Source organism: Callospermophilus lateralis, chromosome 14 (genome assembly GCF_048772815.1).
Source record: "Callospermophilus lateralis isolate mCalLat2 chromosome 14, mCalLat2.hap1, whole genome shotgun sequence".
In the NCBI taxonomy this organism is placed as follows: Eukaryota; Metazoa; Chordata; class Mammalia; order Rodentia; family Sciuridae; genus Callospermophilus; species Callospermophilus lateralis.
Genome location: NC_135318.1, coordinates 37,441,766 through 37,466,844, shown reverse-complemented (window position 1 = coordinate 37,466,844; position 25,079 = coordinate 37,441,766). Strand labels below are relative to the sequence as shown.

At 40.4% G+C, this 25,079-nt stretch overlaps 2 protein-coding genes across 2 annotated transcripts in view; both read right to left on the bottom strand.

Moving 5' to 3' along the window:
- Nucleotides 1-2,021, bottom strand: part of Msh2 (mutS homolog 2) — a 66,095-nt gene extending 64,074 nt beyond the window's left edge. The window contains exon 1 of the mRNA XM_076832948.2: nucleotides 1,738-2,021. Within this exon, the coding sequence (XP_076689063.2) occupies nucleotides 1,738-1,948 (211 nt within the window). The 5' untranslated portion in view covers nucleotides 1,949-2,021. The remainder of the gene's footprint in view (nucleotides 1-1,737) is intronic.
- A 7,190-nt stretch (nucleotides 2,022-9,211) lies between these two features.
- Epcam (epithelial cell adhesion molecule) lies at nucleotides 9,212-21,609 on the bottom strand. Its single transcript, XM_076832740.2, has 9 exons — nucleotides 21,534-21,609; nucleotides 18,694-18,801; nucleotides 17,922-18,162; nucleotides 16,727-16,792; nucleotides 15,438-15,501; nucleotides 14,960-15,061; nucleotides 13,927-14,127; nucleotides 10,916-10,960; nucleotides 9,212-9,253 (listed from the first exon to the last, which is right to left on the bottom strand). Exons 1-9 carry the CDS (start codon nucleotides 21,607-21,609, stop codon nucleotides 9,212-9,214), a joined length of 945 nt encoding a protein of 314 aa, XP_076688855.1.
- Between the last annotated feature and the right edge of the window lie 3,470 nt (nucleotides 21,610-25,079).

Here is a 25,079-nt window from a genome sequence, read left to right as displayed (position 1 = left end):
ACAGTCAAAGAGATCCAACACTCTACTGGGTATTTACTTAAGTCTTCAGATCTCTCATTGCTACAACACAAAAAACCCTTTCATGGACTGGGGATATAGTTCACTGTTAGAGCACCTACTTAGCATGCAAGAGGCCCTGGATTCCATTCTCAGCAACACACACACAAAAAAAAAAAAAGAAAAGAAAGAAAAAGCTTTTTGTGATCTCCCCACCCCCCCACCCCCACGCCCACGCCCACGCCCACGCTGGGAATCAAACTCAGGGCCTTAAGCCTGCCAAGCAACAGCTCCACCACTGAGGCACATCCCCAGTCCATGATCTTGATCCCATCTACCTGCATCCATAATTTTCTACACCAGTAATACCAATCAACCTTTCAGGGCCCTCTTCCCCAGCAAATTCCCAGTCAACCAAGTCTAAAGTGAAATTTGGCATCTTGGGTAATGCCTCTTGTGGTGTCTCCAGTCTTTGGTGATCCTGCTTCTATGCCTGCTGACCAACTTGTTATGGGCTTCACTTCCACTTCCATCTTAGCTTCACTTTGAACTGCGATTATTTCTGCCTCTCTCGCCGCTCAAGGGAGCTCTGTGAGAGCGAAGACGGTCTTTTCACCTAGCATCCATAACCCTGACAACAAATTTCTACCTAACGAATAAAACATTTTCCAGCCACATCCCATTTGCACGTAGCAGCATAAGGATCAGCACAGAACTCCGTAATTCCCCCAGAATGTTCTTTCCGTTATCATAACTCCAAGAAATAGCAAAGAAACAAGGGAGGATGGGGCTGGGGATGTGGCTCAAGCGGTAGCGCGCTCGCCTGGCATGCATGCGACCCGGGTTCGATCCTCAGCACCACATACAAACAAAGATGTTGTGTCCGCCGAAAACTAAAAAATAAATATTAAAAAAAATTCTCTCTCTCCCTCCCTCTCTCTCTTTAAAAAAAAAAAAAATCCTGTTCCTTCTTCTTCTCCCTCAATCTACTGCTCTCCCTTCTATTTAAAAAAAAAAAAAAAAAAGAAACAAGGGAGGAAAGATATCAGCATTAACCATCTAGAACATCCAGCCACACACAGTGAAAAGTTTGTACCCCTTCAGGAAGAAATGATGCTGCACAGGTAAGGCCAGGTGACAAAAAAAAAAAAAAAAGAGAGAGAGAGAGCGAGCACTGAATCCTGAACTGAAGCACACAGCTTCCATGACCACCTCAAGATCACACAGCCATAAATACAGCGAGAGAGCCTCAACCAGAATCCAGGGAGCCCGACTCCAGCACGAGCTCGCAGTGGTGACCGCTTCTCCACACTTCCCTTCAACTGAAGCGGTCCATTACAGGTCCCCGAGCGGGACTAAAGGTAAAAATGGCGTGTTGTTGTGAGAAAAATGAAGTAGGTAACACAAAGAAGTGTTACCAACATCGCCACCATTGTAAATTCGCATTCCTGGGCTGCTGGATGCAGTTATAGACATCCCGCCGAGGAGAGACTGCGGGAAGATGCAACCGAGCACCTGGCTTCAGAAACATTCCAGGAGGGTTCGCAGGGAGCCCAGGTGCGCGGCCGCGCCTCCCTGGCGGTGCAGACACCGGAGAAAGCGGAATTCCCTTTGGGGGAAGCCACGCTCGCACTCCCCGAGCTCGGCGCAGGAAAGCTGCCTGCCGCCCACTTCCCGACCGGGCACGGGAGCCGCCCACAGGCCCACGGGTCCTCCCGAACCCGCGCCGCCCAGTCTCACCTGCAGGACCCAAGTACTTGATCACCCCCTGGGTCTTGAACACCTCTCGGGCGGCCAGCAGCGCGTCCTCGCCGTGAGCCGTGTAGAAGTCGCCCCGGTCGAAGAGGCGCACGGTGGTGGTCGGCTTCTCCGGCATGCTCTGGAAGAAGCGCACGAAGCCGACCTCGGCCGCGCTTTCCAACTGCAGCGTTTCCTTCGGTTGCACCGCCATTTCGGAACCTATCTACAGACGAACGGAGGGAGCAGCACGACCCAGCACCCACCAGGATGTTTCCCGCCTCCCCTCCCTCGCCCCCCGGCGGCGTCCGGCCTCTGAGGACGCGTCCAATCAGCATCCAGTGTTGCACCTCGGTGGGTGGGAGTCCGCCGCGGTAGCCAATCATAAACGGACGCCGTCCAGCTTCCCGCGCACGCTGAGGACTCTGCTTACTGCGCATGCCTGCGGGGTCACCGGCAGACCCTCAGACGCGAATCCTTAAAATAGATCAGTTCTCCGGGTTTTCCTGGGTGCGCCCCTTGCAGCCCAGGTGGGCGGGCAGCTGGGGTAGGCGGTGACCAGATGGGAAGCTATTGAGTTTATTTCGTGCCTTGAAGCTTGGTAATAAAATCACTAAGAAGCTTGAAAACAAAACCTAGCCTTCCTTCTCTCAGTATGGTTTTTTAAACTTGTTCCCGGGACTCTCTCCCTTTTCCTTTCTAAGCAAACTGCCAACGTCAATATTTCAGGTTTACACTCCACAGCCTTTTTACTGCTCCCTGTTAGCTAGATTTTTTTTTCCATTTTCCCATCCGTTGAATTCATTGGAAAACATTGATTTAGCCGGGCATGGTGGCTCACGCCCTTAATCCCTGTGCCTCTAGAGGCTAAAGCTGGAGGATCAGGATCACAAAACTGGAGGCTAGCCTCAGCAATTTAGCGAGGCCGTGTCTCAAAAAATAAAAAAGTCTGGGGACGTGGCTCAGTGGTTAAGCACCCTGGGTTCAATCCCCGGTAGCCCCCCCCAAAAACTTAAGTTAGGGCCTGAGGGGTATCTTTCCGTGGTAGAGTGCTTGGCATGTGGGAGGTTTCTGGGTTCAGTGCTCTTCCCCGAAAGGAAGGGAAGAAAAAAGGAAAAACATTTATAAGGCTTGAAAGGTGCCATAGTGTTCTTGGTTCTGGGGATTACCAGCAAGTAGAAAACTCACAACATTTGTTCTGCTTACCTTCTAATGAATGGATTCAAGTAATGTAGTAGATAACCTAAATGTTGCCAAGTGTTTGGGTAAGAAAAAATTCAGAAGGTGAGGGGGTTGAAATATTTTTAAACCTTAAGCAATGACCTGGAGGAAGTCAGTATTCCTTCTGCTGACTTAATACCTTAGAAAGGTATTGTCGCTATAGGCAAAGGTGTAACATCTGCAGTCAAGGGGAGAGAGAAAGAATGTCCAAGTGCTATGCCCTTTTTCAATGCTTTATTGAAAATCACTCAATACACTTTCGCTCTATAGGTTCTTAATCAAGAAATAACACTTAATGCTGGGTACTGCAATAGACATGATCAATTCAAGGCGAACAATTCTAAGTTAATTTTTAAGCACTGCAAACACTTAATCACGACAGACCTATTACAGACATTTCCTCTGCATGCTAAGCTTAAGTGCTAGGTTTAGAGTCTTAAGTCTTAGATCATAAGTCCAGCAGATGCACACTCCCTCAGACCACAGCAACCAGGTCAGGAACCTTTAGAGGCTTCTCCTGGTGTGGAGTTGGTGGCTGGCTGAGGACACTGTTGTAAGACAATGTCGCAGTCCTTACCAGGGTCAAGAGGCTGCTGTAGAGTTTGAGAGTTGTGAGGAGAATGCAGAGGATTAGGCAGATGATGAGAAGAGTTGGGATGTCAGTCTAGGTCCTCATCAGGCTCAAGCTTGTGTGCATCAGTGTCGGCTGGCTCCAGAGTCTGTTCATCTGTTCTATCATTTATACTAAATTTTGGAAGCTCCTGGTCGCCCTTTGGGTCCCTATCACCAGGTTTCTTTCTTTTTCTTTTTCTTTTTTTTTTTATTTTTAGAATTTTTTAATTTTTTTTTTTTTTTTTTTTTTTAGTTTTTGGTGGACACAACATCTTTATTTTGTTTTTATGTGGTGCTGAGGATAGAGCCCAGATGCCAGGCGAGCACGCTACAGCTTGAGCCACATCCCCAGCCCTCACCAGGTTTCTTAGTGACATCTTGCATTTAGAGTCAGGACATATGGTTTGGTGATTTCTGCCCTGATATTACACTTTTGACTCTTATCAGGGTTGTCTTTGCATCACACAAATGACATGTGACTTCATCCTGACTCTTACCAGGGTTGTGAAAAGTGACTTGCTTTTATCAGGCTATGCCTGATTTCATACTGGAGAGCTTTGTAGGCTTGCCTAGTAAGACTGAAGGTTTATTTTAAAATGGAGTTTTAAAATGGAATTGCTCAGGATAAGGCCTAAGGCCATACTTACAGGTATAGCACTCTTAAGTGGTCACTCTTCCCCCAAAGAAGGGGCCCCAAAATATTCTGCAGCAAAATCACCCTAGGAGCTTTTCAAACACATTTCTGAGTCCCATCTATAATGAGTTGTAATGTCTGGAGAAAGGGCCTTTCAGTCTTTTTTAAAAAGTTTCTGTTGGGCTGGGGATGTGGCTCAAGCGGTAGCGCACTTGCCTGACATGCGTGCAGCCCGGGTTCGATCCTCAGCACCACATACAGACAAAGATGTTGTGTCTGCCAAATACTAAAAAATAAATATTAAAATTCTCTCTCTCTCTCTCTCTCTCTCTCTCTCTCCCTCTTTAAAAAAAAAAAAAAAGTTTCTGTGGTCTGAAGGAGTAATGGTGAATGCCTATACTCCCTGAAATTCTAGGAGGTTTAGAATTTCTAGGAGGAAAGAAAATCCCAAGTTCAAGGCCAGCATGGGCAACTTAGTGAGATAATGTCTCAAAAAATTATTATCCTTTTTTTTAAAGGACTGGGGATGTAACTCAGGGGTAAAGCACCCCTGGATTCTATCCCCTAAGTATAAAAACAAAAATAAAACAGCTTCTTGAGTATTCCTGACAATCAGTTCAATTCAGAAACAAATGGCCTACAGGTTAAAATTCAAATGCTTTGGATAATTGAAGAAAGTTTGGACCATCTGACTGCACGTGAACTTCCCAGCAATGTGGCTAACTTGGCAACATTCCCCTCTTCTTTCCCTAACTCTGATCTGTGGCCAAGAACTTCCTTTCCTTTGCATCTTGTGACTTCCTCACACACTTCGCCCTCCCCAGTCCTTTGTATTGCCCACTCTGGATTTTCCTCTTGTCCTCAACTCAGACATCTTAGGAAAGCCTGCTCAGCTTCCACAAGTGTAATTATTTGCATTTTCCCCCAATGTCCCACTTAATTCATAGATTTTATTACAATATTTACCATGTTGTTTTAGGAATATATTTGCCTTTCTTATTGTACACTTGGAAAGGACAGGGATAATACTTATGTATGTTTATTCACAGTTAATAATATTGGTGCCAGGTATGGTGGCACACACCTGTAATCCCAGCGGCTCAGGAGGCTGAGACAGGAGGATCACAAGTTCATAGCCAGCCTCAGCAACGGTGAGGTGCTAAGCAACTCAGTGGTTGAGTGCCCCTGAGTTCAATCACCAGTACACAAAATAATAAGTAATAGTGGCAAACATTTTATCAACATCTACTGATTTGGGGGTTGTTGTTTTGTTTTGTGGTATTGAGGTTTGAACTCAGGCGTGTGTTTTATCAAAGAGCTACATCCCCAGCCCCCCCACCTTTTTTTTTTTGGTACCAGGGATTAAAACCAGGGGTGCTTAACCGGTGAAACACATCCCCAGCCTTTTTGTATTTTATTTAGAGCCTAGGTTTCACTGAGTTGCTTAACATATCCCTGTTGCTGAGACTGGCTTTGAATTCATGATCCTCCTGCCTCAGCCTCCAGAGCCACTGCACCAGGCTCCCTTTTTTTTTTTTTTTTGATGCTGCTGGGGATTGAACTCAGGTCCTGTGCATGCGAGGCAAGCACTCTCCCAACTGACCTATATCTCCAGCCTCTTTGTGTTTTTTTTAAACAGAGAGCCAGAGAGATAGAGATAGAGAGAATTTTTTTTTTTAATATTTATTTTTTAGTTTTCGGCGGACACAACATCTTTGTTTGTATGTGGTGCTGAGGATCAAACCCGGGGCCTCACACATGCTAGGCGAGCGCGCTACATCCCCAGCCCTCTCTTTGTATTTTTTGAAACAGGGTTTTGCTAAGTTGTCCAGGCTGCACATGAACTTGTGATCCTCCTGTTTCAGCCTCCTAAGTTGTTTTTTGTTTGCTTGTTTGTTTTTGGTACCTAAGATTTAACCCAGTGAGCCTTAACCACTGAGCAACATCCCCAGTTTTTTTGTTTGTTTGTTTGTTTTTTGCGGGGGCGGGGGCAGTACTGGGGTTGAACTCAGGGACACTTGACCACTGAACCACATCCCCAACCCTATTTTGTATTTTATTTAGAGACAGAGTCTCACTGAGTTGCTTAGAGCTTTGCTTTTTGCTGAGGCTGGGTTTGAACTTGTGATCCTCCTGTCTCAGCCTCCCAAGCTGCTGGGATTACGAGTATGCACCACTGTGCCCGGCCCCAGTTCTTGTTTTTCTAATTTTGAGACAGCGTCTTGCTAACTTGCTGAGACTGACCTCAAACTTGGGATCCTCCTACTTCGGCGTCTGAGTTGCTGGATTACAGGCATGCACCACCAGGCCCAGTGAAGTTGTGTGGTACTTTTTAAGTTTTTTACATATGGTTCCTGTTGAGGAAGTCATTACCATTTCTGGTAAGACTTTAACTGGCATAAAGTCTAGAAAATTCATCCAGCAGGCTATTAGCCCTGCCAGAGGACAATGACCTTTAACCAGACTTACAAGATAGCTGATGATTCCAGATATTTTTTCCTACAAAATGTCATTGAGGATTTGGCATGCTTGAAGACCAGCTTCAAATTAGAATTGAATATGTGCTTGTAATCATTTTGTATAAGAGGTTGTTTTAACAGTATCTGTTTATTCAACCATATAGATGTATTAACTGCTGATGATAAACTCTTATATTAAATAATTGTGTCTTACTTAAGTTTCATATAATTCCCCATCTCACTTGGGAAACTGAATTTATAAACATAACTGGCAAGGGACTGGGGATATAGCTGAGTGATAAAATGCTTGCCTAGCATACATGAGGTTCTATATACAGAATTGGTGGTGGGGAACAACTTTAGGCAAATAATTTTCTGGTCACTAGATTGTTCAGGAGAGACACAATAAATTGGTGGCAGAGATCAGTGAAAATGTTTAAGACATTAGAGAAAAACATTTCTGAGGGAGAATCACAGGGTCTGGCAACTAGAAGAATGGAGGTGAAAAGGAAAGGAACTCTGGACTTGGTTCATGGTATGGGCATTACCTGATTTTTTTTTTTTTTTTTAAGGGAGAGAGAGAGAGAGAATTTTAATATTTATTTTTTAGTTATTGGCAGATACAACATCTTTGTTTGTATGTGGTGCTGAGGATCGAACCCAGGCCGCATGCATGCCAGGCGAGCGCGCTACCGCTTGAGCCACATCCCCAGCCCCTTTTACCTGATTTTGAGAAAACAATAAAGTAGGGCTGAGGATGTAGCTCAGTGATACAGCACTTTGACTAAGATGCATGAGACCCTCTCATGGGAGGGAGGGAAAAAGAGGGAGAGATGAAAGAGGTTTATGGAGAAAGATGTGACATCATTGAAACAGTTTAAAATTTAAGATGAACAGAAATGGTAATTGTGCATCTGTTATCATCTAGTCAGATGGTAACTAAGTCAAGAGAATGGATGAAGTCCTCCAGGAGGAAAGACAGAAATAAGGACAAATCCTGGGAACATCAGTATCAATATGGTCAATGGAAGAGAAAAATAACCAGAAGAAATCAATGAACATTCAGCACAGTGACAGACCTTGGAGAATATTCATTGCTAATTAGTCAGCGTCAACCTTAGTAAGAATATCTTCAGAAGAAATAGGACAGACTAGAAAGCAATGTGTTGAAGAATGTGCCAGTTAGTGATTTATTGCCCCTTTCAAACTCCCCCTTTTGCAGGTGGGTGGGGGGGCAGTACAAGGGATTGAACTCAGAGGCATTCAACCACTGAGCCACAACCCCAGCCCGACTTTGTATTTTATCTAGAGAAAGGGTCTCCATGAGTTGCTTAGCACCTTGCTCTTGCTGAGGCTGGCTCTGAATTCTCCATCCTCCTGACTCAGCCTCCAGAGTCACTAGGATTACAGGTAGTTGGGCAAGCCTGAATGAAATTCACCCTTTTTTTTTTTTGCCTGCTCTGTGAAAGTGGATCTGAAGCTTGGTCAGCAGAGGGCACTGCAGAAGGAAAGGATCCTTTCCTAGTACTGATGTGAAGGCCCGCATTTGAACCATAATTGTTTATTATGTTAAGATATTGATAATGGGGCCCAGCAGCGGAGACACATGCCTGTAACACCAGCAGCTCAGAGACTGAGGCAGGAGGAACAAAAGTTCAAAGCCAGCCTCAGCAATTTAGCGAGACCCTAAGCAATTTAGTGAGTTCCTATCTCAAAAAATAAAAAGGGCTAGGGATATGGCACTCCCTGGTACCAGGAAAAAAAAAAAAAAAGATAGATTGATAAAGCATGTACTGAGTGCTGCTCTAACTGAACCATAGTATTAATTTACAATATTCTCCATCAATTCTTCCTCAACACCCAAGACCAAGAAACAGAACATTAAGATTCATTCTGAATCAAATTATTTTTCTATGTAAAAATTCTATATTGTCAATGTGTTATATATTACACATGTAAATATTTATGCAGAATTCTAACTTGTAATTAGCACTCAGAGCATTTTTGTTTTGTTTTAGTTATTGGTGCTGGGGATTGAACCCAGGGCCTTGAGCATGCTAAACATGTACTTTGCCACTGAGCTACATCCTCAGCAATTATTTATCAGAGGTAAATGCTAGAAAATTTGGTTCAAACAAAGTTAGGAAATTCAAAATGTTTTATTTCATACTTCATAAAAAAAGTTTATGTACAAGTGTCAAAGTAAATAGAAAGGCAGTTTCAATCACAAATCATTCAAACACTACTGTGGAAGCATATTTAATGCACACTCTTCAATATTAAGCATAAATAATTTTACCTATTCAGCCAAAGTACCTGGTTTTATATTATTAGATTTGCACATGTAAGACACTGGTCAAATTTTAAGATTTATAATGCCAATTTCAAGTTGCTTATATTGTGAGTACAAGTTAATTATTACAAATATCTGATGTTAACCAACAAAATAGTAACCCTCAAAGGTCTCCCTTTTTTTTCCATCTTCATATGTTCGTAATCTGAGTTCTTTTGATAACTTCCTTTCTTGTAGTTAATCTTCACATTACAGCAGTTATGTACTGAGTTCTCTATGCATCTCACCCATCTCCTTTATCTGAAACAGAGGGGGAAAGTACAGAAATTTTAAAATAATTTTGTTCATTGTAAAATAGTTTTTCAAAAACCTATTCATTTAGGTTTTTAAATGAATGACTCATTTATGTAAATAAAAAAGAGAAAGTTATATTACAAGGAAACACATTATAGGCATTATCCAAGTTGTTATTCGAATCAAAATGGCCAAAGTTGACTTTTTGGAAAAGAATAAACTACACCTTTAAGAACAGACAAGATTTTTACTAAATGCATGCTATTTTTATACCAAGGAAGAATCAAATCATATTATTTTTTTGCAGAGGGTAGGGGTGGGATGGGAGTATCAGGGATTGAACTCAGGGCACTCAACCACTGAGCCACATCCCCAGCCCTTTTTTCTATTTTATTTAGAGACAGGATCTCACTGAGTTGCTTAGTTCCTTGCTGTTGCTAAGGCTGGCTTTGAAATGGAGATCCTCCTGCCTCAGCCTCCCAAACCCACTGGGATTACAGGCATATGCCACTGTACTCAGCATCATTTTCTATTATTGATCTTTCATTTTATAAGTGAGGAAAACTGAAGTTCTTTTTTGGGAGAGCAGTACTGGGGACTGAACCCAGGGCACTTTATCACTGAACTACGTTCCTAGCCCCCTCCTTTTTTTTTTGAGACAAGGTGTCATTAAATTGCTGAGGCTGGCCTCAAATTTGCAATCATCCTGCCTCAGCCTCCCAAATTGCTGGGATTATAGGCGAGAGCCACCGTGCCTAGCAGGAAACTGAAGTTCAGAATTAAGTGACCTGTCCCAGATCTCACTATTAATTAGGGGTAGAACTGAAACAACAATGACAGCAGGTCTGTACTATTATCTCCATTTTTCAGATAAGAAAGCATGGAGGTTTAAAGAAGTTGTACTGTCTAGTTAGTAAGTGGCCAAACCCAGGTCGGTCTATATTGCTCTTAATTATATATTATATCATTTTGCCTGTCAATATTCAGTTCAGGGACAGTCCCCTGGGCCTATGATCCTAATTAGATAAGCCAGATGATCTATTATGGAACAGGAAGAAAATGTTAGAACTTTCTGGTTTTATTAGATTTTTTTCAATATTCTTTTACATTTGTTTTTGTTATTTTATAAAATATTAGTAAGTGAAACCTATACAACTACAAATAAATACGCAAATATACAAAAATTGGTGAATATGCAGAAAATGTTATTGATAAGAGTTTAAGGACAAATGTGTCCACATTCAATTCCAAGTGACTGCAACACACTAACAATCTGATACTGACTTCACCCCAGTGTGCACAACTAGTTAGTATGTAATAGATTTACTATGACAAATTAAATTCATCTTAAATTATTATTACTTATTGATACAGACACAATAAATCATTAACCACAAGGAGCTTTTCTAATATGACTCCACTAGAATATGGCTCTAAAAGATTCCTTTAAATGTTGACACTAGTGAAGCAGAATTCAATATAAGGTGGTCTGCCATGAAACTCATACATTAAGAGGTAAGAGTTCATTCTCAGACCCTAAGGAGTGTCCCTAAGACCCTAAGGACCTTCAGTATAAATGAGATCTATCAGTATCTAGGAAAGAACAATTACTACTAAGGAATGAGAAACTAAACAGGGTTTTTTAAAATTATATAGCAGTCCATTTACCTCAGCCTTCTCATACTTTGTTGTTTTCTTCCTTCTGGAAATAACCTGAAAGGGAGATAAATGATTACTACTTTAGTATTGCTACTCAAACATTAAAGTCTAGATTGATATATGTGCTTTTAATGTACCATAATTCCATCTGAACAATTTCAAACTCTATTAACATGTTTCTTAAGTGAAAAATTGACTACTAACCTAAAAAAAGTGCACCACAACCATTGAAACAAACCAAAAAATATACCAAGAAAACAGTGAATCATCTTTTAGTGCAGTTTAAGAGTTTGATGTACATTCTTCTTTTTCCATATTAAAACAAACACAGAAACACCTGTATGTAAGTTTGAGGGTCTAAAAATGGGATCATGTGATATCAATTCCATCTTGGAACAGATTTTTTTTTTTTGATCTTCCAGATCAAAAGAGCTAGACTGAACTCATTGACAAAAGAGCATAGCATGGAATACTGCTATTTACTCATGCATCCTCCTGGTAATATACACTCAGGTTATTTTCCAGATTCAGCCTTAAAAGCAGCACCTCAAGACAAAATTTGGGGGCTGGGGATGTGGCTCAAGCGGTAGCGCGCTCGCCTGGCATGCGTGCGGCCTGGGTTCGATCCTCAGCACCACATACAAACAAAGATGTTGTGTACGCCGAAAACTGAAAAATAAATATTGAAATTTTCTCTTTCCTCCCTCCCTCTCTCTCTTAAAAAAAAAAAAAAAAAAGACAAACTTTGTGCTTCCTTTTTGCAACTTACAATTTCATTTCTACAGGACGAATAGATTTCTATGAATCTTTTGTGTTGGCTTTGCCGTCTGAAAGTACTCTTCTATAAATTGTATATCTATACCAGTTGCCAGTTGTATATCTATACCAGTTTCCTCATTAATTCGTAGGATCCGTTTGCATACTATGCATAATATCAATTTTTTAAGAATCATAAATATTTTTCCCAGTCTATCATTGATTTTTTTTTTTTTTTAATATAGAAACTCATTGCATTACCCAGACTAGTCTGGAACCTCAGCCTCCCAAGTACCTGGGATTATAGGTTTGACCTTGGGGCCCAGCTTCACACTTTTTACTTTATATTTTTTGACATACAAAATGTCACAAACATTTAATTTTAAGTCAATCATGCTGACACATGCTTGGAATTCCAGATACTCAGGAGGCTGAGGCAGGAAGATCAAAAGTTCCAGCTCAGCCAGGTTCAGCGGCACACGCCTATAATCCTAGCAGATCAGGAGGCTGAGACTAGAGGATGGCAAGTTCAAAGCCAGCCTCAGTAACTTATCAAGGTCCAAAGCACCTTAGGAATCCCTGTTTCAAAATAAAAAATAAGGATGGGGATGTGATTAACTCAGTAGTTAACACTCCCAGTACCAAAAAAAGACATTAAAAAAAAATTTAACTTATAGAGATATAGCTTTTTATGGATTTTAGATTTCTTGCCTTAGATGGTTTTCCTTATCACAAAGTTATAGAAAAATTTTCTAAGTTAATTTTCTTGAAACTTATCTTTCTGCCCATTCCTTTCACATTACTAGGCTCTGCATACACCTGTCACACACAGTTGGGTAACATGGCCTGTGCTCTGGTGGGGTGAAATAGGAATTCAACGTTTCTTTTATTGAGATGGAGCAGGGTTACTCTACTGAATTAAAAATATAGGGCTACGGTTGTGGCTCAGTGGGAGTGCACTTGCCTAGCATGTGAGAGGCACTGGGTTCAATCCTCAGCACCATGTAAAAATAAATAAATAAAAGTATTGTATCTATCTATAACTGAAAAAAAAAATTTCAAAAATGTAAATATATAGGTTCCTACATACCTTCAAATCTATTTCTGAATTCTGTTGTGTTGATGAAATTTACTGATGTTGAGCAAGCCTCCCAAGTTGCTTGGATTACAGAAGAGAACCACCCTGAATTCATTCACTACAGAATTATAAAATTAGCAGGGGTGGATAAAATTTTTGCTTTATTTAATATGTTTTTTAGAACATGAATGTGGAATTTGAACAGGGAATCAAACCCAGGGGCATTTAAACACTGAGCCACATCCCTATCCCCTTTTTTATTTTGAGACAGGGTCTTGCTAAGTTGCTTTAAACCTCACTAAATTGCTGAGGCTGGCTTTGAACTCTCAATCCTCTTGCCTTAGTCTTCCAAGAGGCTAGGATTATGGGTGTGTGCACTATCCCCAGTCAGCAGATTTTTTTGTTTTATTTTGTTTTAATATTTTTTTTTAGTTGTAGGTGGACACAATATCTTTATTTATTTATTTTTATGTGGTGCTAAGGATTGAACCCAGTGCCTCGCAAGGCAAGTGCTCCATCACTGAGCCACAACCCCAGCCCTGCAGTTTTTTTAATTAACTTTTTTTCCCCTTTTATTGCCATGCTGGAGATCAAACCCTGTGTTCCATGGATGCAAAGGCAAGCACTCTCCCAATGAACTACACCCACAGCTCTTAACTTTTAAGAATATGTCCGAAAGCCCATGACATGGTGCACATCTGTAATCCCAGCAATTTGGGAGATTGAGGCAGGAGGATCAAAAATTCAAGGCCAGACTCAGCAACTCAGCAAGACCCTAAGCAACTTAGTGGTAAAATACCCCTGGGTTCAATCTCTAGTACTTAGGAAAAAAAAAAAAAGGAATATATTCTTAAACATATACATGTGGTCCTGAGTTTAATCCCCAATATTGGGGGCAAAAAAATGTAAGTAAAAGAATATATCCTTGCTGGGCACAGCGATGCATGCCTGAAATAATACCAGCAGCTCAGGAGGCTGAGGTAGGAGGACTAGAAGTTCAAAGCTAGCTTTAGCAACTTAGTGCGACCCTAAGCAACTCAGTTAGACCTGGACTTTAAATAAAATGTAAAAATAAAGGGCTGGGGATGTGGTTAAGTGCCCCTGGGTTCAATCCCCAGTACAAAAAAAAAAAAAAAAAAAAAAGGCTATATCCTTAAATGGAATTTTTTACTTATTCTGTACTTACCAGGACAACAATACCAGCAATAACTGCTATTGTCACAACCACAATGACAGCTATAATACCAGCTTTTAGGCCCTGCATTGAAAATTCAGGGGCCTTTTCATCAACATAGTAAATTAAAGTTTGACCAGGATCCAGTTCTAGTTGCTCCCCATCTACTCTCAGGTCTATTTTTGATGTACGGAACAAGGATTCCCCTTTTACCTATAATAAAAAGGAGAAAAACGAAAACATCTAAGCAAACCAATTTCAGCCACTTATAATTAAATTACATGCCAATTGTGTACCAAAGAACTGCTGCCAAGAATCTTTATGGTTTCAGTAATAATGATCTGACCCACTGAAATCTTTGAAAAATTACAGGAAAATTTCAAACACATATAAATCAGATTAATATAATGAAGCTAACACCCAAATTAAAAAATATCAACATATAATCAATCTTATTTCATGTATTTGTCCTTCTATCCCTGTTTCCCACTCAAGTCCAGATTTAAAAAAAAAAAAAAATCTAGGCAGAAAAATTTGATAGACATACAAATATACATACAAGTAAGAAAGGTGTATATGAATGACCAGGAAAACAAACTTCATTCTAAGAATCAGAGAGAAGGTTGAACTACATGTGGAGAAAAAGATAATAAAAGATCTTTACTCCACTGAAGCATGACACACATTATATATATATTTTTAATAAGCATTATCTTTCTTTTTTTTTTTTTAATATTTATTTTTTAGTTTTCTGCGGACACAACATCTTTGTTTGTATGTGGTGCTGAGGATGGAACCCGGGCCGCACGCATGCCAGGCGCGCGCACTACCGCTTGAGCCACATCCCCAGCCCCAACATTATCTTTCTTAAGAATATTATTTTTTAGTTGTATACAGAAACAATATCTTTATTTTTATATTTTTTATATGGTGTTGAGGATCGAACCCAGTACCCCACATGTGCCAGGCAAAGGCTCTACCACTGAGCCACAACCCCAGCCCCACACATTATATTTCTGAACACATAAATAAAGTTTATACTTACATCTTTTTCAAAATAATAAGCCACATCAGCTATGTCCACATCATTTTGAGTTTTCTGAGAAGAATTTTGCACCAGATCAATAGTGATAACATTATTCTCATACTGAGGGAAACGGTAGAAAATACAGATTATTAGTATAATCAAAAACATATGAAAATATCAACATTCAATAGAATATTTAGTGTTTGGTTTTCTGTAATCTACATGCAGAAGTATTCTTTTCCATTACTAGGTAAATTTATCACTAATAATTGAAGAAGTTATTCAAGGGAATAAGACAGCAAAACTTGGGTTTTCAAAGGCTACGGAAGGTAAATATCAACAGGAATTTCACATTAAGTATCCAGGACTTATGTTGCTACTCAAATGCATTTATCACTACTACACTATCTGCCCTTATGCCCAAACAACACTGTCCCACCAACTTTCTGTTAAAGCTCATTTATAAAAAAAAAAAAAAAAAAAAAAAAAATCATACCAGAATATTTGTGATAAATTTTGGATCCAGTAGATACCGAGTGGTCATCATTTCTTGAATTGCACTGTAAATAATTAAAAATTTGTATTTTAAAAAAAAATTTGTGCAATAAGAAGCAGCTCTGCTTTCTAACTAAGCAGATAGCTTGAGGTCTACAGTTATCATTTCAAAGTTTTTATTATTTTTATTCTTGGTATTATTATTTTGGCTATTACTGGATTGAACCCAGGGATGCTCTACCATTGAGTTACATATATTTCTAATCCTTTTTATTTCTTGAGACATAGTCTTGCTAAGTTGCCTAGGCAGGCCTCATACTTCTGATCTTCCTTTTTCAGCAGCCTGAATTGCTGAATTACAGCCCTAAGGCACTGTGCCCCGCAGTGCTAAGAATTACTTTGCAAGCAATGATAATAATTGGTCAGGCTAGCATCATTCATTGTTAACCAACTGTTGAGAGCCAGGCTGAATAGAAAGAGAAAACATTTACACAGTATCCAAGAATCTGCCCAGTTTATCAATTACAAAGGGGAAAATGTTAACTCTACCAGTGGAGAAACCTGGTAGATATCACTTTAAGCAATTAACATTACCAGTGAAGGGACAAAGTAACATTATGGATCTTCTGATGTGAGTACTGGAAAGGACACAAGATCACTTATATAGTTTTCATATCAAAAATGCAAACCCTGCCCAGTGTGGTGGCACCTGTAATCCCAGTTACCAGATAGGTTAAGGCAAGAGGATTCCAAGTTCAAGGCCAGCTCCAATAACTTAATAAGACCTTGTCTCAAAAATTTTTAAAAAATAAAAAAAAACTGGGAATATGGCTCAGTGGTAAAACACTCTGGGATTCAATCCCAGTAATGAGGTGGAGGAGTTTGCTACAAAGAACATCAATGGGAAAACTGGCATGATATGGTATTATGGTTAATTTCCTAATTTTGATCATCATACAGTGGTTATATATGACAACGCCCTTTTTTTCCTTAAGAAATGATACACTCAAGTAGGGGAAAGGGACATAACACCTACAACTTGCTCTCAAGTAGTTCTAGGAAAAATACCTGTACATGCACAGATAGATATAAAGTGCATTCACTTAACAGACAAAGGGGCATATTGTTAACTGGTGAGGAAATACAGGCACAATTATTGCAAATCTATTTCAAAAAACTATTTCAAGAAAGTAAGAAAAGGCATTTAAATTTAGTTTTTCTAATGGTGCAGAATGAAAAGATTTGAGAAGCAATTTTGAAAGGAAATAGGATCCGTGTAATTGCACTTACGTCTGCAAACTTTGAACATTGTAAGGTTTTTCCCTTGCTTTGTGTTTCAGTTCAATCATGATCCAGCTGTAAAGTGAAAAGACAGTGACAATGGTCTATAACTCAATCTTTTATACTATTTTCCTAATAAACAAAAAAAAGCTAAAATTCTCAAGTGGAATTACAAGAGAGCTAACAGAACAAGGATTGTTGCAGTAAGTAAATATGCCCATAATTTTTTTCTCTCATTCTCACACATCCATCATACAGAACCTATCCAGAGGGAACACCCTTTCTCATATTGACCCTCTGGCCTCTGGCTACAACATATAAAGTCATATGAAAGTGAAGACTAAGCTAGCTGTATTGGGCCCTTCTCAAGTAAAAAAAGACAAAAGGGAACCGAAACAACCAGAGAAAATTGACCATGAGTCTCCACAAGAAAGAACTGCAGCGTCAGGATTTGGGGCTTGACATCTTTCCAGTTTCCAGCTCCTTCTAACAAAGTCTTGTTAGCTTAAGCCAACTTGAGTATGTTTCTGTTCCTTTCCATTAAATAATCCTGAAGACAACCATCTTTCCCCATCCATCTTTGTTTTGGTGTTGGGGATTGGACCCAGGGTCTTTCTACCACTGAGCCTCAGCCCTCCTATCTCACTTTCACAACACAATAAATGGACAAATATGAAAATAGCTTAAGTTACACACATTTAACACTATTCCAACATTAAAATACTGAACAGTGTTAAGTGAAAATAAGAAAGGAAAATTATGCCTAGTATGCTACCATTTACATAAAAAAATAAAAGGGCTGGGGATGTGGCTTAGTGGTTAAGCACTCCTGACTTCAATCCCTGGTACAAAAAAATAAAAATAAATAAATAAATAAATAAATAAATAAATATAAATATATATATATATATGTGTGTGTGTGTGTGTGTGTGTGTTTGTGTGTGTGTATATATATATATGTATATATATATGTATATGTCTGTCTACATATTAAATTCATATATTCTCTTTGGAAGATGATGGAATAAAGACACAGTTCTAGGCAGGTACACTGGGTAAATGGGGGCCTGGGATGGGATGAAAAGGGTTACACCCTTTCCTATATTTTGAGTTCTAAACCATGAAATCATGTTTACATACAAAAACAAACTTAACTACTAAATCTGAAAAGCAAAAAAACAGTAATATGGGCAGCTCCACTTACAAGGTCCTCACTCGTTCGGAGCAGGTAATTTCAGTGTCCTTGTCAGTTCTTCGGACCCCAGCAGTGTTCACACACCAGCACGTGGCAGTGCCATTGCACTGCTTGGCTTTAAAGAGCCCTTTCTCGTCACAGTCAGGGTCATATAGCCCGTCATTGTTCTGGATTGCCCCTTCCGGTTTCCCTCTTCTCCCAGACTTTGAGGAATTCATTTCTGCCTTCATCACCAAACATTTGGATGCCACTGAAAAGAAAGTTTAAAGTCAAACTGAAAAATAACTGTAGTTTTACATGCCCAGGGAAAAACGCCTTTTAATCTAAAACTGAACTCCCAGGCCAAAGATTATTTCATATTTCCATTTTCCCACACTTACTTACTTGCTAAAGATAAGAAGCTTCAGATGTAGGATACTTATGACAAAACAAAACAATTCAGATTTGAGCCAGTAAAACCCTTTCCAATTTGAAGAATATCAATTGTAAAAAAAAAAAAAAAAAAAAAAACTCTTTATCAAGAGAAGCTTAAAGAGCACACCTGTGATCCCAGCAGCTCGGGAGGCTGAGACAGGAGGATTGAGAGTTCAAAGTCAGCCTCAGCAATGGCAAGGCACTAAGAACACAGTGAGACCGAGTCGCTAAATAAAATACAAAAATAGGGCTGGAGATGTGGCTCAGTGGTCGAGTGCCCCTGAGTTCAATCCCTGGTACCAAAAAAAAAAAAAAAAAAAGAAAAAAAAGATAAGCTTAAAGGCAGTAGTAAAAGTATTTTACTCACATTTGGAACAAATGACAGTATTTTTTGTACCCATGGATGTACACTGGCATTCATCATTTTCATTCTTATAGCAGTCTGTAGCGAGCTTATAGTTTTCACAGATACATTCTAGAAAATAAAAATAAATATTACATACATACATATAGACAGAGACACACACACATACAAACAAATATATTTTTTTAATTCAATTTTATTTTTTCAGTTGTGGCTGTACATGATACCTTTTACTTATTTATTTTTATGTGGTGCTGAGGATCGAACCCAGGGTCTTGGACATGCTAGGCGAGCATTCTACCACTGAGCCACAACCCCAGTCCCACAAATGTAATTTAAAATGTGGATCCAGCCTGGCTCAGGAGGCTGATGCAGAAGAATCATGAGTTCAAAGCCAGCCTCAGCATCCAATCCAACTATCAACTCTGATGTCCTTGCTAAATGATGTTCTGAAGTAATGCCCAAGTGACAGGGACACAAAATCTTAACAAGTGGTCCTAAATGTTTTTTTCAGCTATAATTTAAGTGCTTCCTAACTGCCTGGCACCTGCTACACAATTTGTATACATTACACACACACAGATAGCCTAATCTGTACTCATTTCAATTTTTTCTTTCTTTTTTTTTTTTTTGTAGTACTAAGGATAGAACCCAGGGCCTTTCACACATGAAGCAAGCCCTCTAACGCTGAGTACATCCTGGGATCCCTATTTCAATTTTTTTAAACAATTGTTTTTTGTTTTTATTTTTGTTTTTGCAGTGCTTGGGATTGAATCCAGGATTCCAAGCATACACTCTATCACTGAGCTACACAATGCTGGTAAACACAGCTCGCCAAAGGTCATTATCAGCTCTGCCTTTGCTATACTTCTACTTTCAGCTCTGTCCCTTCTTCTATCCTGTTAATCCCTGCCTTTCAGTTACTGTTTTTTGTTTTTTTTTAAACTCAGGGTCAACTTAACACTGAACTACCCCTTTTTATTTTGAGACAGGTTCTCCCTAAATTATTTAAGACTCTCATTAAATTGCTGAGGCTGGCCTTGAACTTGTGATTTTCCAGCCTCAGACTCCAGAGTCACTGGGATTATACGTGATTATACGTGTGCAACACCACACCTGGCTTCTACCCCATTTTCTTAAGGGATGCTTGCTTTGGTAGAAACTATTCAACATTCAGAGCATCTCCTTTTACTTTTCTCTCTCTCTCTCTCTCTCTCTTTCTTTTTTCTTTCTTTTTTTTTTTTTTTTTTTTGAGACAGGGTCTCACTAAATTGCCAAGATTGACTTTGTGATGCTCCTGCTTCAGCATCCTGAGTCCTTGGAATTATAGACATGTGCCACCAAGCCCAGCTAGAACATTTTCTATCTTGGAAAAATTATACTTTAGATTTAATGTGGGTGCATCTTTATTTGTTTTTTAACTACATCAAATCCTAGTATCCCATTCTCAAAGTGATACTAAGCACCCATTGTGGTATGGATGTCAGTTTAATTGTTTTATCTTTGACTACCTGGAAAGTTCATTTTAACTTCAAACTGGCCTCTCCACCATTTCCTCTTGGCACAGTATGGGGGTTTGAACCGACGAATGCTCTAGAACTAAGCTGTATCCCCCCTTTTTATTTTGAGACAGGATCTACTAAATTGCCCAGGCCAGTCTCCAGTCTGCGATCTCGGTGCTGTGATACTACATCTAGCCCATCCAATCCCTTTATCTGTCTAGTTAAGATAGTGCAAACATTTAAAACACATGACAAATAAAAGAATTTTTATATCAGCACTTCATATCCCATGTTTCCAATTGGTTTTAATTTTCCCATTTAAGTTGTAATTAAGATTAAGTATTCAACTCAAGATTCAAGGTAGAAAAACATGACTTAAGAGCTTTGTCCAATTCTCCCTACTTCTAGATACTATCTTACAAATAAATCAAACAACCACAGCCAAGCTATTTCAGAGCAAGAAGAACTGGAATCAAACTAAACTATATTCCAACCTTTGGATACTGACCATCCTATTGTTCACCCACCACTTAAATCTTGCTTTTAAAGACTAAAGGAAATGGAAAACTCTGGATGATATGAGGGGGTAGGGAGATATAAAAACCTACATGTCTAGATTTAGGGCAGTGTTTAGAGCAACGTCTAAAGGAGAGGCCAATTATTAATTATGGGATTCTCGAAGTGGTGGGATTATGGGATTTTTACCCCGTGCAATTACCTTTATTTCTGCGTTCCCTACAACAAACTTGATTTATGCTCATATTATTCTTAGAAAAGGGAAAACACGTCTGGTAGTCAAGTCCCAGAAGGCTCGTCTCCCGCGCGCAGGTGCATAGCGGCTCTCAGTTACCTGTCCCCGCCCGAGGCCCACATCCGGGGCCCGCTGCAGGTGCCTCGGGAGGAGGCGGGCAGGATAGCAGCGGCCACAAAGGCTCCGCTACCGGACCCGACTGGTTTCAAATCCAAAGTCGGCTGGGGCCGGGGAGGTGGGCGCGCCCCAGCTTGAGGTTCGGGTTCTGTGGCCTTAGGAGCGACCCAACCTGCTCACTCGGGTCCCCGCCTGCCCCTTCGCCCCAACCCGGCTCCTTTCTCTAGAGACCAGTGCAAAGGGCGGCCGCTCCCTCCATCCGCAGCGAATGGGCGGGCGCCTTCTCACCGCCTCCACAGTGCGGAGGACCTGGACCCGCGCGCTGCCCGCGCCGTCCGTCTTCAGGCAGCAAAGCGTGGGCTCTCGGTCCCTTCCTCGTTATTCTCGACTCCGGCGCCGAGAGCCGCCAGGTCCCGGCGGGCCCGGCCCGGCCCGGCCCAACTGCGCAACTCCGGTCCAGGTCCGCATCTCACCTTTCTGAGCCGCGGCCACCGCTGCCGTCGCCGCTGCGAGCAGGAGTCCGAACGCTAGGACCTGGGGGCGCGCCATGCTGCGCGCGCGTCGAGAAGAGGGGTGCGGCGGCGTCCCGCGACTCGGTGGAGGGACTAGGGCTCAGAAAGCCGGGCGCGCGAGGCCTGGGGCGCGCGGATCCGCGTCGGTGGACCGGACTTAAGTGCGAACTCGTCTAAGGAGTGAGCGCTCTGGACGCGCGGCGGGGTGGAGCGCAGACCTGCGGCACCTGGCGGTCCCGCCCCTCGGCCCCTTCTCGGAGCCGCTCGACTCTGCCCGCCGGGGCCCGGAGTGAGTCACCTCCTGGGGGCGGGGCAAGGGACAGACTCCCATCCCCCATCCCCACCGCGGCCGTCGGGGGGGCCGCCCCCACTCCAGGTGCGCGCTCGCGTGCGGCTGCCCAGTGCTAGCTCCCTGGGAAAGAAAATAGGACTCTTGGTGGCTCCAGAGTAGGTTTGAAAATACAGAGGCTTCCTTTCCTCCGAAGGAACGCTACTAAAGTGTACTCGGGAAAGGGGGTGGGTGGGGGGACGCGGGGGCGGGGAGAGTGACAGAGAAACTAAGAACCAGGAACCACCCGGAGCACAATAAAAAAGATGACCTTTGAGCTTTACCTGACAGTTTATTATACTTTTTTCGAAACAAGACAGAGTTTCCCTGGTTCCCTGACGATGACAAATTCGTGTGTTCTTTAAAATTATCAACAATTCTTTTTCGTATAAACATTTTGGGATCTTGATGAAAAGGTTTTCCCTTGGAGGCAAATGCTGGGAAGTTTGCTTCAGGTTCTTGTTTGTTTGTTTGTTTATTACCGGGGATTGAACTCTGGGGCATTCGACCACTGAGCCACATCCCCAGCCGTATTTTGTATTTTCTTTAGAGACAGGGTCTTACTGAGCTGCTTAGTTCCTTGTCATCGCTGAGGCTGGCTTTGAACTCTTCATTCTCAGCCTCCCCAGCCGCTGGGATTACAGGTGTGTGCCATCGCGCCTGGCTAGTTTTGATTAATATTAGAGAAAACTAAATGTACGCAAGTGGACACAAAAGATATTTCAATGCAAATGAATTCAAACTGTATTATTAGTCTTAAAATAATTGTAATATTTTAAGTTTTTAATAACTATTAAAGCATAGTTGTTTTAATGCTTTTTTTTTTAAGCTGTACTATCGTTATAACCTGTTGAAAAGAGACTTTATCTGCTTAAATCCTGGGAGTAAGAATTCAAGAGAGGAGAGACAAAAAAGCAATTTAAAGATTCAACTAAATTTGATTAGTTTTTACATAATCTATGTTAAGTCAAAGATTATGCTTTTATTGAACAATAACTTAAGTTTTACTCTCCTGTTTAAGTGTAAGAAAATTGATTAATGTAAATAATCATAGCTATAAGTACCTCTATAATTTGAATTTTACTTGGTACATTAAATAAACGATTTAATTATTTAATGATTGGCATCTCAAGCCACCCCATCCCCCACCCCATCTGGGTCTCACTGTCTAGGTTCCGAAATGGTGAGCTCAAGTTATCCTCTCCTCTCAGCTCCCAAGTAGCTGAGACTACAGGCATTTATTTGCCACCACCTCAGCCATGGTTGACATCTTAAGGAAATCCTGTCAGCCTTTTAAATCTAAATTTGAGCTGCCAGATCTGGTTTTGGAATGTTTTGATCTGTTGAGCAACTTGTTTCCATGAAAAGAATATTACTAATAAATCAGGAACCAGTTAACCAGATTTTTGTTGCCTGCTGAGTTTGGGATGATTTCAGGAAGTTGAACCTCCCTCCCCTAACTACATGCTTTTCTCAAGAAAAATGTAACTGGTTATTGTGGCTCTATTTGCATAGTGTTCCATTGTCAGGGCTAAATCAATTACCTAATCAAGGAGAAACTCACTCTCTTAAAATTTGACAGCTGTTTACTAAATTATTCATTTCAATAAAGTGAACTGAGTAAACATGATTATTAAATGACAAAACCAATCACCAATCTCTGATTCACAACATCCTAGGTATTGTTTATTTATTTTTTTAGCTCTTTAATGCCTTCTCAATTTGTCATTCACTGCTGAAAATTACTACTATTTTATGCTTTCATTTTGAACATTTTGTAATTCCAGCACCATATTTTAAAACGTTTATTAATATTTTTGTAGATTTTGTACCCAAGTATACTCTTAAAATTATTCTCAATTTTATGGGTAGTTTTTTTTTTTTTTTTTTAATTTTGTTAGGAGTCAGTTTGATAAATAGTACTTGACTAAGAAAAAAAAAATGACAAAATTAAAATTTGTAGTTAAGTTTTTCAGCTTCTGCGGCCCATCAACTAAGAACCCAAGCAGAAAGCCAGCCCAGTGCACACCTGTAATCGCACCTGTAATTCACTTGGGAGGCTGAGGAGAGGGACTACACGTTTGAGGGCAACACAGTGAGATCTTGTCTCGAAAAAATAAATAAATAAAAAGAACTGGGAATGTTGCTCAGTAGTAAAGTTCCCTGGATTCAATCCCTAGTACCAAAAGAAAAAAGAAAAGATAGCCAATTGGGCGTGGTGGCAATAGACTGGGGATATTAATAATGACTTTCTCTTTACTATTAAAGAATGCTTTTAGCCTTTTGCAGTGGTGCTCACCTGTGATCCCAGCTGCTTAGGAGAATGAGGGAGGAGGATCACAATTTCAAAGCAAATACTCAGCAACTTATTGAGACCCAGTCTGAAAATTAAATGTAGTTCAGTGGTTAAGCGCCCCTGGGTTCAATACCGAGTACAAAAAAAAAAAAAATTAACCATATTTAAAGTCTATTTCTGAATTCTGAATTCTGTTTCATGCACATTATGTGTCTGTCCTTGCTCTAGTACTATGCTATGTTGATTACTGAGTCTTATAATCCAATTAAATAAATCCTTTATTTTGTTTTTTAAATATATTTTTAGTTGTGGATGCACCTTTATTTTATTTGTAGAATCAAACCCAGTGCCTCACACATGCTAGGCAAGCTCTCTTCCACAAAGTTACAACCCCAGCCCAGAAATCTTTTCCTTTCATGGTGGTTTTTCAAAGCTGTTTTGACTATCCTTGGTCCTTTGTATTTCCATATTAATTTTAGAATTATCTCATCAATTTCTGCAAAAAAAAGCTTGCTTGAATTTTATTTGTTTATTTATTTTTTGGTTCCGGAAATTGAACCCAAGCCATGAAAAGAATATTTTTGTTGCCTGCTGAGTTTGGGATGAGGAGAGGGACTGCAAGTTTGAGGGGAGGGGGCTGGGATGTGTCTCAGCGGTTAAGTGCCCAAAAAAACAAACCCAAAAAACAAACTTGAGCATGCTAAGCATATGTGTGCTACCACAGAGCCACAGTCCACAGTCTGTGTTTAAAAAAATTTTTTTTGATTGTCTAAATTGTCATATTTATTGGGATAAAGTTGTTCGTCATATTTCCCTCTGTTTTTTGAATATCTGTAGAATAAGTATATATGTGCTTTACTTTATTCCTTTTATGAGTAATTTG